The sequence below is a fragment of the Ceratotherium simum genome, chromosome 6, assembly GCF_057802395.1.
Source record: "Ceratotherium simum simum isolate JZ-2026a chromosome 6, ASM5780239v1, whole genome shotgun sequence".
In the NCBI taxonomy this organism is placed as follows: Eukaryota; Metazoa; Chordata; class Mammalia; order Perissodactyla; family Rhinocerotidae; genus Ceratotherium; species Ceratotherium simum.
The window spans coordinates 88,492,571-88,505,193 of NC_141905.1; the positions used below are offsets into that span (position 1 = coordinate 88,492,571).

At 47.5% G+C, this 12,623-nt stretch overlaps 1 protein-coding gene across 1 annotated transcript in view; it reads right to left on the bottom strand.

The window, feature by feature from the left end:
- Positions 1–6,631: 6,631 nt before the first annotated feature.
- The window catches only part of TCERG1L (transcription elongation regulator 1 like), a 219,960-nt gene continuing 213,968 nt past the window's right edge, over positions 6,632–12,623 (bottom strand). Inside the window, exons 11-12 of the mRNA XM_004438862.3 lie at positions 11,234–11,352; positions 6,632–6,788 (exon numbers count right to left, since the gene is read on the bottom strand). Coding sequence (XP_004438919.2) covers positions 6,632–6,788; positions 11,234–11,352 — 276 coding nt within the window. The remainder of the gene's footprint in view (positions 6,789–11,233; positions 11,353–12,623) is intronic.

Consider the following 12,623-nt stretch of genomic DNA (forward strand, 5'->3'; position numbering starts at 1 on the left):
CATACAAGACCACCTGAAACGTGGTGGCTTAGAACAGGGACACAGTTCGTTTTGCTTCCTGGTCTGCGGTCTGGGCCAGGCCTGTGCAGGCTGTGGGCAGCTGGGGTCTGCTCCTCTCAGGGTCAGCGGCTGCCTCTCCAAGGCTGGGAGCTACCTACTAAGCAGTTGGTGCAGCTATCACCTGAGCCCTCAGCTGGGGTTGATGATGGGAACACCTCCACCTGCCTTTCCATGTGACCTGGGCTTCCCCGCACATGGCGGCTCCCAAGGAAGGGTATCCCAAGAGAGGAGAAGCCAGGAGAGGCGGCATCCTCTTTAGGTCCTGGCCTGGACCCAGAGCATCGTTTCCATCACACCCCATTGTGGAGGCAGTCACAGGCCCCGCCTGAACCCCTCCCACTGTGGCAGGAACGTCAGGCACGTGGTTAGAGGACCATGTGGGATGGAGATAGAAACAGAAGTAGAGGTAGATACAGATAAAGACATACATACATGACAGGCATGTGGGATAAATATAGAGATAGAGATAGAGAAAAAAGATGAGCGTGTGGGAGATATATACACACGTGTGTGTGTGTGTGTGTGTGAGTATATATATATGCATTTTTTGAAAATCCATTCTGTCCCAAACCTGTATCAGAATGGAGTGGATACTGCTTCCCTGTGGCTGGGAAAAAACACACTGACGTCTTAGGAGAGGTTGTATCTACATGCTCTCCCACTTTCCCACTTTTCTACAAGAGCATGTATTATTTTGATGGTCATAAAAACATTTTTTAAGTGTAACGCAATTTTTAAAGATTGTTTCTTGGAAAATAGAAGGTGGAGGCAGAGAGGGGTTATATCACACGACAAACATCTCTAGAATTCCACTTAAGCAATTGTGTTTCCCTCCAATTGCACTGTCCTGAGCGGCTCTCTAACCCACTCTGTCTCTCCCCCTGACTACTGCTCTCTCCCCACATCGACCGCCCTCAGGTCGGCCTCCTGCGGTAGCATCGTCTGTGAGGTCGAGCACAGTGGTTTCATAAACACTGTTCTTTAAGCATCTCACAGCCGTGATCCCAGCAAAGGCATTTCTTCATTATCTTGACAGCGTTTTACGAACTATCAGGAGACTTTAACCTGGTTCACACTTTAAATAACTCATGGGGAAAATGAAAACAAAGCAAAGTTTAAGTATTTTGGGAAAAGACAAATGAACAACTTTCTCTCACTATCGTTGATGGATTGTTTGAAGCAGGTCATTCAACTGAAGCCACAAGAAAATAAACAATAGAGACGATAAACATTTAGTAAGAAAATAAACAGCCGATGAAGGATGAGAAATTTGTCACAGCCGTCGATAAAGGGATGACAGGGAGTGAATCCACTGGGTTATCGTTCTCATTCATGTCAGCAGACAGTCCGAAAGCTCCACTCTGATCACTGCTGCTCAAGGCTGTAAGCTCAGGTCCAGGGCCCTGTAACTAGGGGCCCATTTAGATCCAGTTCCAACCGACATCTCTTACCAACAAAGTGATTAAGGATTGTCTTTCAGAAAAACTGCAAAGTCACGTAGCCAGGGCATGTACAAAAGAAGAAATTGTGACCTGAAATGACCTCGGAACCAAAGATCCTCTTGCTCCGGAACCCAAGGACCGGGACGCGACCAGAACTTGAAAGCTGGACTCTTATCAGAAGCGAGGGGTCCCTCATTCAGGAAGATCTGGTGTTAAAATTCCTTCCCCACCTCATGCAAGAATGTTTAGAACCCCATCATAAAAGTTTAGACTGTCACCATAAATGTTTAAAACCTTACCATGTATGCAACTATGACATACAACTATCTACTGGGGCTTTGGGGAATAAAAAGGGGGGGGATTGGCAATAGATGTTAGCTCAGAGCCAGTCTTCCTCAGCAAAAAGAGGAGGATTAGCATGGATGTTAGCTCAGGGCTGATCTTCCTCACAAAAAAAAAAAAAAAACCTTACCGTAAATACCTGAAGCCCATCAATCAAAACCTGTCCCACCAGTGTTTCTGGGTGCCAACCTGTTCTCCCTAACCTCTTACATTTTATCCTAAATCCTGAATCGAGGAGATAGATCTGAGGGCACATGCCTCCTGTCTCCCTGCAGATCGATTTTTCAGAATAAAAGCTGATTTCTCTCCTCAAAGGCGATAATTAATTGGCTTGTTTATGTGCATTGGGCAGAGAACCCCAATTTTGTGTGGTAGCAGCCCTGCCACCTTCTGAGGACCCTCCCTGTAGGGGCCACTGGGGATATCAAAGGGCTGAGCTCTCCAGGGACGTATACCCTGGGCAAGATGTTCTAATGTTCGGAGGAAGAGACAGAGGTGGCATTGACAAGAAGGCCTTGAAAACTGTCAGGTGAAGAGAGGAAAAGGGACAGAGGGCTCTGTAAAGCGGGACCCTCCTATGGGTATATGGTGTGTGTGTGAGTATGTGATGAGAAAGCTGAGTGGAGGGTGCCCTGGAGGTCCAGGTGGTGGGGGCTCCAGACCACAGAGCCACGTCTTGAAACTCTGGCCTCTGGGGCATGAAAGGAGGTTTTAATCCAATAATCAATGATGAGATGACCTGTCTCTCCTTCCAATACGTGTGTTTGTCCTTTGATTGGATTCAGTGTTAACTGATTGACACGCCCTCAGTGTCCTGCTAAATTTTTACAGCACGGAGGTCACTATCAAGTTAAGCCAGGTTATACTAGCAGCATTTAAAATGAAAGTGAAATGTTCAAAAATTAAAATAAGTTATAAGTTAAAAGAAATCTTAGCCTATTGTACTTCTATAATGTCTTAAATATATGCAGAAGACTAAAAAAAGGGAATTATTTCTGCAGCCCTCAAAGTGGGCCGATATTTGAAATATAGTCCACAACCACATTAAACCAGCTCTATTCAAACTCATCTTTCTCCCTGAGGGCTTATCTGACTCATGGGGGTTGACCTTTCATCTCCAAAAACTTGTTGATTGATACGTAGATAGATACGAATATAGACGTACATGTAAATATAGAGATTATCTATTTGTCAATCTGTCCATCTACAATTGTAAATAATTTAATTCTCTTAGATTCAAAATCATGATTATGTGAACTAAAATGTAAGTTCCCAAACGTTTGGGTGAAAAGCAAAAACGTCTGGAAATTTTCCTACCAGCCAATGGGCACCTAAGCACTAAGATAGATCATGGATGTTTTCACATTTCGTCCAGCACAAAGGCCACGATCGCACGAGCCCTGCGTCCTCCTGCTGATATCAGTTTGGGTACAATTCTGGGTCATGTGAGCCCTGGATAACTACTATTTGAGTGTGATGATGGTGATGATGACGATGGTGATGAAATTAGTCATGGTGCTGACAGCAGTCAGACGGCCCCTCGACAGGAGTGACTGAGCAGAGTTTAACGGAGCGGTGACTAGGAACGCAGGAGCAGAGTTAAAGGAAATCGAGAGATGTTGAAGTCCCCAGGACAAGCCATTGCAGGAACAACTTCCAGCCCTGGGCCTGAAGGAGCAGGTACGGAGACTTAAACAAAACCTGGGAAAGCTGTGGCTGCAGGAGGGGTTGCCTGACTGGGGCTACAGCCGTGAGTGAAGGACAATAGCCATGGCCAACTGGCTGAGCAGAGGTGGGACAGGGGAACAAACACCCCGGCTCTCTCCTCCACCCTCCTGTTTCCTGATGCTGTCCCCACTGATACCACCTGAGAGCCGAGGAAGGAAGCCCCAGAGTTGTGGCATGTGGAGAACCCTGGGCCGCAGGGCAAGGAAGGAATGTTGGACTCTGGATCCTCTGCCGGGACCTGTGGTCCACTCACCGTCATGGCTGAAGATGAACCTTGTGGCCCCAACAGGGGAGACAATCCAACCAGCTGCCAGATCCTTGTGAGGTGAGGTTAATTCAGAGTCACACACCCCAAATCCAAACTAGTAGTCACCAACTACACGAGATAATAGGGGACGAGGAAGGAGAGGAAAATTAACATAGAAATGTGGCTGCTCCCGTCCCCGTTTCTGGAGACTGTCGTGTGACCGAAGATGAAGGCCACAGCTTCGACCAGCCGCCGCGTGCTCCTTCCCCTCTCCCAGCTCTGCAGAGGTGCCTTACAACATGGTGGGATGACCCGCCTTCTTTCCCATGGGCCTAAGTCTTTAGCAGTCCTGACTTTATGGAAGCTGTGAGGCCCTTGCTGGCAAGCGCTCAGTGTGGTACTGAAGGTGCCCAGCGACCCTCTGGGTTCTAGCACGGTCCTCCTTAACCGCAAGAGGTGCCAGAAACGTCATTTCCCTTCCATAATTGGGAGGACTTGCCAGCAAGCACAGCCACCACCTTCTCCCCCTATTGTTTCAGTGCCACGAGGAGTCAAATGGCCCCACAGAGAGACTTTCCCCTCACCACCACTCTCAGGGCCCCTCCTGACCGGAGCTGTGATGAAGTAAGCAATTACTCGTGACTGGAGACAGCATCCCATGACGTTCAGCTCTTGATCCAGGCCTGTCCTTCCTTCCTCAGCCACTAGACATGGGGATCTCAGCAGGAGGCAGAGCTGTGTGTGCAGGGAGTGGCATCAGGAGGGAGCAGGTACCCAGGGAATATGGGTTTAGTACACCTTCCAGAACTGCTAAGGCTCAGTCTTGGCTATATATTTCCATTTTAGATGAAACGCTGCTGTGTGTATCCAATTTTATGCTGGATGGACCAGACTACAGGTGGTGGTGGGGCTTTAGGGTGCACTCATTTGGTATTCTGTGATCAGGCTGCCAGCCTCTACCAGGGCAAGAAGCAAGCCAAGCTGGCTTTAAAATGGATGATACTGACGGCAGAAGAGAGCACTGGCTTCTAGCAAAACCCCAGGGGCCACCAGAAGCTCCTCTCTCCAGCTCCCGTAGCAGCACAGGCTACTTCCCCAGAACCCCATCCCTGGGGGCTGGGCGGCCAACAGCTCCGCCACCCCAACATCTTCCTGGGTGGGTTTGGGCACAGTGCATCTAAGGAGACACCGCCACGTGAGCGACTTTCCCCAGCACCTTTGAGGGTGGGTTTCCAGCAGGTTCCCCTGACTGGCACCACAATGACGTCTCTGCCATTGGCTGAGCCACAGAGCTGCCCTCTCCAGGAGGTCTAGATCTCCACCCTGGTCGGGGAGGCATTTTCCTAGACGCTTCTCTGAGCTCGGCAGCAATGGCGGCTCCTCTGTTCTTCACACACGTCGTCACTTACTAGCCTCGTCACTCTCATCTCCTGTTATATTTACAATTCCCTCCATTAAATTTCTCTGTTCAAATTACGAGGTGGTTTCTGTTTCCTGATTGGACCCTGACTGATGCAGAGTTTGCATGTATTTCTCCAGAGTCTGCCTCCAGCAGCCCAGCCCTGGACACCCAACACCACTGGATCATGGCCTGAGTGATGGCCCCATCACCTACAGAGGTCACCCACTTAGAAGGTGACCACACATTAACAATACTAGTGTTAAGACCAAGGCATACTCCAAACAAGAGAGAATCCCACCTTGCCATAGGTCCTAATAGGCATGGCAAAAAGTGTTCTTATGGGAACTGATCAAGGAGAAGTAGGTGAGGAGACAGTGTCACTGTGTGCTGGGGACAAAGACAGTGTGTCTGAATAGAAACTCCACAAATCTTGAAATAAACTAACGGATGTTCAATAATTTAAAGAATACAGTTAATTGGCTGGGGTTTTATAAAACATTATTCCACCCAGGACTAGTAATATGAAAAGTAAGATTTTTGTTTGCCTAGTACTTACACAGCCTTCTGTGCAATCAGACATGTTTTTATGAATCTTCAGAAATAAAGTATCTTTAGTTGAAACACAATTTTGCTGCTTGAGATTGTGTTGGACGTCTTAGCCACAAAAACACGCTGTTTTAAAATATTTATTAATTAAAAAAAATTTAAAATTTTTTTATACAAAGATGATGAGAAAAATCTCATGCAAACTCTGGGCATACAATAAAAATAACTGAAATATTAATATGATGATTTTGTACAAAATAATTCTTTTTATAAGTAGGACACCGACAGACGGTGTGGCCCCCTTCTCCAGGCCTGATGCCCCCCGGGGGAGTGAGGGATCAACCTTCGACACTTGCGGGTGATCCGTGGTTCATGTGTTGAGATGTGCACAGTTGTCACTATGAGTAATGATGAATACCCTATTGCTACTACTCAGAAAACAGACGGAGACCCTGGACACTCGAGTAAGGAATTCCCCAACACCATGGAGCTCCCGAAGAATCCAAGAAACTCACAAAGGTTTTCAGAAAAGTTTCAGATAATCGGCTCATCTCATGAAAATGCCTTGAGATGGTTCTAGAGGGTGCTGACTTACAAATCTGCAGTGGATTTACAATTTGTATATATTATAAGGAATTTGCATAATTAAAACAAGGGATCAACATATCATGGCAATTAGAAATGCATCAAATTCTGAATGTGGTACAAAAGAGAGCTTCAATATGAAACAGTAATCCTCTGAGAACTAAGCCAGCAGCGAGGCCGAGAGCACCCCACCCTCCGGGCGGACGCCCCGCTCTGTGTCTCCACTGCGCGTCCCCCCTTCGCCCTGCAACGCTCAGTCTTATTGCACTCTCCACACATTCATCTCATTTTCCGAAGCCTGAGTCTGTTTTCCTTGTCCCGTTTCTTCAGAACAAGTATGAATTGGTTGAAAAAATGCTCCTGATCCTTCCTTTTTTGAACAAGTCGAAACCTCTGGTCCCGGCCGTACTTCTCGGCAAACTCCTTAAATGTGGTCCTGAAAAACAAAAGGTTTCCTGAGACTTCTTCCCTAAGAGCCAGTCCTGGGCTTCCTGAACACTGAGGGTGGCATGGCTGGAGATGGCAGACAGCTCCTCCCGCAGACCCAGCTGCTGGCTGCAGGGCCAAAGGAGCAGGACACTGGCAGGGACTGGCTGCAGGGCATGGCTCTGGGCCTCCCAGGCCTGCCCCACCCTCCCCAAGCCGGGTATGACCGCCCACCGGGCCCGGGGTCCTGATCCAACTTAACCTGCAGAACCCCCATGTCTCCGTCTAATTGGTCCCTGGAAATGAGCTTGGCTTTGCCTGCCTCTCCAGCCTTGATTCACACTCTGAGTCCACCACTGCCCAACCGCCCCCCAACACCACTTCGTCCACACAGGTCTTCTTCCCCCCTGGCTCTCACCAATCTCCTACCTGCCACAGGTCTTTGAATATGCTGTTCGCTCTGCCTAGCACACCCTTCCCTTATTTTTTCCCTCCTCATTTACAGCTCATTCATCATTAGAATTCAGGACCAGGGTGTCTTGTTCAGGGAAACTTGCCCTATCAAGAGGGTCAGAGAACTGCGTGTCATTCGTTCACGGCCCTTGTCACAGTTATTGATGGCAATAAGCCTTAATTGTACAGTTTTACTCAACTCTTCCCTGCTCCAGTGGAAGCACCATTAACAGCTTTGCTCTCCACTGAACACCTTGAATATCAGGCCATGGCCGATGTGCGGTAAGCTCCCAAATATTGATTGAATGAATCCCTAACTGCCAGGCCAGGGCGTCCCACGTGAGGAAATGCGAATGAAGCCAGCCTAGCCCGGTGAGGCTGGTCCCCAGGGGCTGGGGCAGCTCAGAGAGCAAAAAGAGTGGCCGCACCTTTGCAGGGACAAATGGAGCCTTTGCCAGCACCGGGTCCCCATGGCTTTCTCTTCTCCCAGGCCTGGACTGGAAGCCGGGAATGGTGACAGCTATGGAGAGCTGAGGTCCGGAGGAGGGAGGAGCCGGTGCCTGCTGACATTTCTGGCCCGCCTCCCTGCCCCAGGGTCCTGGCCTCAGAGCCTCAGGCGGAGCTGTGGGAGGGCACCCCGGGGGAAGGGGAAGCGAGCTCTTGCCTTGTCCAGGAAAGCCTCTCATTTCTCCCCTTTCTCTTTGTGGAGAGTTTTATATTTCATCACAGACCTTTGATTATTGTATTAAATTATTATAACTTCGCTTTTTTTATACATGAACAACAAGATTATACGGACATGGCTGTTAGGAGACAAGACGAGTAACCAGTAGACTCGTCTCTTTGTAGTCACTGAACAAGCAGTCTCCTTCCTTCCTCTGAAGCAGTGCTGTCTCCCTGTCGGGGCTCTGGGGTCATGCTCGCGCACACACTTCTCTGAAAGAAAAGCGCTTCTCTCTGCTTTTCAACTTCCTTCCTTCCTTCCCTCCTCCCTCCCTCCTTGCTGTGCACTAAATGCTTGTGTCCTCCTCCATTCCATATGTTGAAGGCATGACCCCCAATGTGATGGTATAGGAGGTATGACCTTTGGGAGGTGATTAGGGTCAGGTGACGTCATGAGGGTGGGGCCCCATGATGAGATTAGTGCCCTTATGAAAGGGACCCCAGGGGACTTCCTCACCCTTCCCCAAATTGGGACACAGGGAGAACACGGCTGTCTATGAACCAGGAGGCAGGTCCTCACCAGACACTGAATCTGCTAGCACCTTGGTCTTGGACTTCCAGCCTCCAGGCTGTGAGAAGTAAATGTCTGTTGATTAAGCCCCCCAGTCCATGGTACTTTGTTCCAGTAGCCTGAACGGACTAAGACCCTTCCTTCCTCTCTTCCTTCCTTCCTTCCTTCCTTCCTTCCTTCCTTCCTCTCAAGATGCGAATCACTGGGGGCCTATTTTCTTCACTTGTCTAGAGAGGAGTCTAAGCATTTTCAGTTAGGGGCTGGGCAGTGGCCCCTTCCACGTAGGTCCTATCTGGGGAACCTCTGAAGAAGTGTCCCTGAAAAGAAAGAGAGAATTAAAACTCTGTGTGGCCCCTTAGCCATGCCCGAGGGGACAGCCGGGCTTCCCGCTGACCCTGCAGAACTGTCCAGCAGGCCTGGGGAAGTCATCTGAGGCATCAGCACTGGGAATCCCTTTTCCCTCTGGCAACTGGGGACACGGCCCACCTGCAGTTGAAGGAGTAGGCCACGGTGGCCTTCAATAAGGAGCCACAGAGTGCCAGGCCCACAGCCTGCCCTCATAGCCAAAGGGGAGGTCCGGGCAGCTCCTCTCCCCATCCCAACACCCTGAGAGCTGGGCAGGGCTGGGAGCTGGCTCTGGACTATCCCTGTGGCCCCCGTTCCCTAGAGCTTCTCAGGTGAGAGCTGAGGCCCTGCCCAGCATTAAAGCCTGGGATAACTGGTGGAGCTGCAAAGACCCACAAGGCTGCTTCTCAGGATGCTCAGGACGGCCTTCCTCCGCCTCACCTACCATCCCATGTGCAGCCATCTGGACCGCACGTACTTTACCAGGATGCCTGTGAGGCAGTGAGAGGAAAACGTAGAGAAGATCTAAAAACGTTTCGAAAATGTTGCAGAATTAGCTACTTTTAAAATAAAAAATAGGGGCTTTCCCATTGGCTTAGTGGTTAAGTTTGGTGTGCTCTGCTTTGGTGGCCTCAGTTTGGTTCCCAGGAGTGGACCCACACCACTCGTCGGTGGCCATGCTGTGGTGGTGACCCACATACAAAACAGAGGAAGATTGGCAACAGATGTTAGCTCAGGGCGAATCTTCCTCAAGCAAAAAAATAAATAAACAAAAAAATAAAAAATAGTTTTATAATTATAAAAGTAATATATGCCCAGTGCACATTTTTTTTTTAAAACAGGCAATTAAATCTAATTGTAAAGAAGAGTAAGTTTAACTCTCTTTCCGTTTCCATCTCTCACTTTCCTTCTCTCTGTGTGTCCGTGATCTTTTTCTTAATTGCTCGATACATTCTGAACATTTTCTCCTTTGCCTTCATGATATATTCAGGAGAGGGGGCTATGCTGGCTTACTGTTAACACACAGACAGAGAACATCAGCTAAATGTCCTTAACGATAACAATAACAGGAATGACGTGAGCTCTCCGTCCCCGGTCCTCCTACCTGCCGGGCACCACGTGTGTTCTCCACGTGCAGCACCTCCCACGTCCTCCTGATTGCCCAACAAGGCTGGGGCACCCATCCCCTGTTCAGATGATGACCCCTTATTGGTAAAGGCCAGCACCTTACCCCACAGCCAGGGCTGAGGGGGCCGGGCTGTATCTTCGGGTAGGGGGCTCCAGAACCAACTTCCTCCCCCCGAGGGTCACCATGTGGGAGGACAAAGGGACGCCATGGCTAGAACCCAGCGTTCATCAGGGTGACTTTAACCATAGAAAATCACAATTTACAAATCATTAGACACACATTTACTTTCTTAGTTTAGCATTCTGTGATGGGGATAATTCATGCTAATTTTTTCCCATTCAGAAAGTATCTGTCCTTTAATTAGTTGGAGAAGTTCTACGAGGACTATGTAACCAACACTAACTTACATTATCCAATTATTGACCAAATGAATTAACCAATTATTGATCAAAATATAGACGCCTACATCTTCATAGAAAGCAAACATTAAGTTCTATTTAAAAAAATAATGTTGAATTTATGTTATTCAAAATGATAATAAATATGTCCACTCAAAAATAATATCCCAATCTAAAGTAAAAATGTATTAAAATCAGTCACTTTTATACTTATAAAAGTTATAATTTTATAATTCTAAAATGTTCATTATTTTTTGTGTCAGTGAATTAAAGCTAATATTAAAGAAGAATTAAGCTTATGTATTTTTCTAATTTCTAACTTCTATTTTCCTATTAGTTTGTTTTATTTCACAGAAAGAATGCCTGACTATTTTAAGTAAGTTTTGGCACCCAGTTCACTGGGTCCTTTAGCCCCTGTGTCAGATCTTCACTGTACACTCCAGCCAACGGCTAAGGTGTCTGGAACCGAGGGGATTGGCTGGTTTATTCTGCTGTTGTTGTTGCTTGCTTTGCATTTTTACTCCTTAATCATTAGATCAGAAGTTAGACCTCATGACTCAAGGGCTGACCTATTGATTATTTATTTGTGCCGGGGAGTCAGGGTTGCTGACATTTTTAAAACCACATAGTGCAGAAAAACAGAATGACTGTGGTGCATTTGGTTAGCAAAGAGCACTGTCTGCTGGACCGATACAGAAGGAGGGGTTGGAGCTTCATTCACTGACAACACAAGGGGGAGTTGGCTTCTCTCTCCAATGGATCTTTAAAATTACACTTTTGATGTCCATGGAACGTTAGGTTACATGACTTAACCTAAGCAGACTTTAAAAGCCCTCTTATGATGATTGGAAAATTCCCAGCCCCAGAAATTGCCTGGCACGTTCCTTTCTCCATACCTGGGTGACACTTTAGATTCTTCTAGAAGTTTCTTGAATTCTTCTTTGGCTAGCAGCAATTTACTCTTCTTTTCCTTGTATTCTTCTTTTATTCTTGTCTTTACAAACTGTTCAAATATCTTAAACCACACACAAAATAAAAGTATTACAAGGTTGCATATCAGAAATGAAATCCTACATTTCAAACACTACACGAAAAAGTAGCGAGAACTGGAGGCAAGGTTTATTTTTCACAGTTGCTGGAGCTACCATGACACTCTCCACGAAACCAAGCGTCTCCATAATGAACCCTCGATCCCCTAGAGGCCAGTATGCTTCTCAGGTACACGTGCCACTTCAGGGTCCAAACTGAATCAGCCCTGCTGGAGACATCCTGGGAATGACTGGGCAGCTCTCTCAAGAGGCGCAGAGGAAGCGATCTGCAGCCTGGAAATGCAAGCGCCAGGGGCCACCGTGTTTCTCGTTTTGGAACTTCATGAGTAGCATGTACAGACACACGTTGTCTTGCTGACTTGCACGTCACCACCGATAAAACCAGTAACGTAATTTGTTCTAGTCAATTCATATGGCAACTATTGGCATTTGAGTCTCCAGATGTGACTTAAACTTGTGAAAAGAAAGTCACCCCAGCATCTATGACTCCCTACACTCTAGTCTCCAAGAAGATCGCTGTGAATGTGGGGTCTGGTTCACCAGGAGGGCTCAAGGCGAGCCTCCCCTGAGGGTGTCATGGAGCCCGCAGGTAGAAACGCCCAAAGAGGAGACCTGACTCTAGGACACTGCATGCTGCCCGGTTTGACAGGCAGTGTATTTTGAAGGCCAACCCTACAGGAAAACCCCCTTCCTAGGGTTGAGGATATGGATATTGTCAGGTAGGTAAATCCATTCACGGCTCCAGGACGGTTTCTCACGGGAACTGGCAGCTGACGTAACAACATGACACCGTGGAATCTCTCTTTGCAGTGGTCCATAGAATGATCCTCCCTCGGTTAGACGAAGACCACTCATCATCCTATTATCAGGAAAATTGTCATTTATAGACTATAAAGCCAGAGGGGGTGGAAACATAGCTTTTCCTTCCTAAGGCTACCCAGGCCTCAAGAACATCACAAAGAAAACAAACTGGAGATAACTTAAATGTGTATGCAAATATAAATAAAAAGATTATTAAAAATTCCACATACGATAGTATAAGGCCAATAAACAGCAATTCTGTACCAACCAATCAACGCCCAGGACAGATATTAAAATTTGACCCAAGTGCTCAGGGAATCTCTGCATTCCTTCCAAGGAGATGGAGTCAGGAAGCGAAGACCTGGCAGATTAAAGCCTCTGTCACCTTCCATGCAGAAGTGGCTCTCTTCTGGCTTTGTCTTCTGGTTTTGGATTC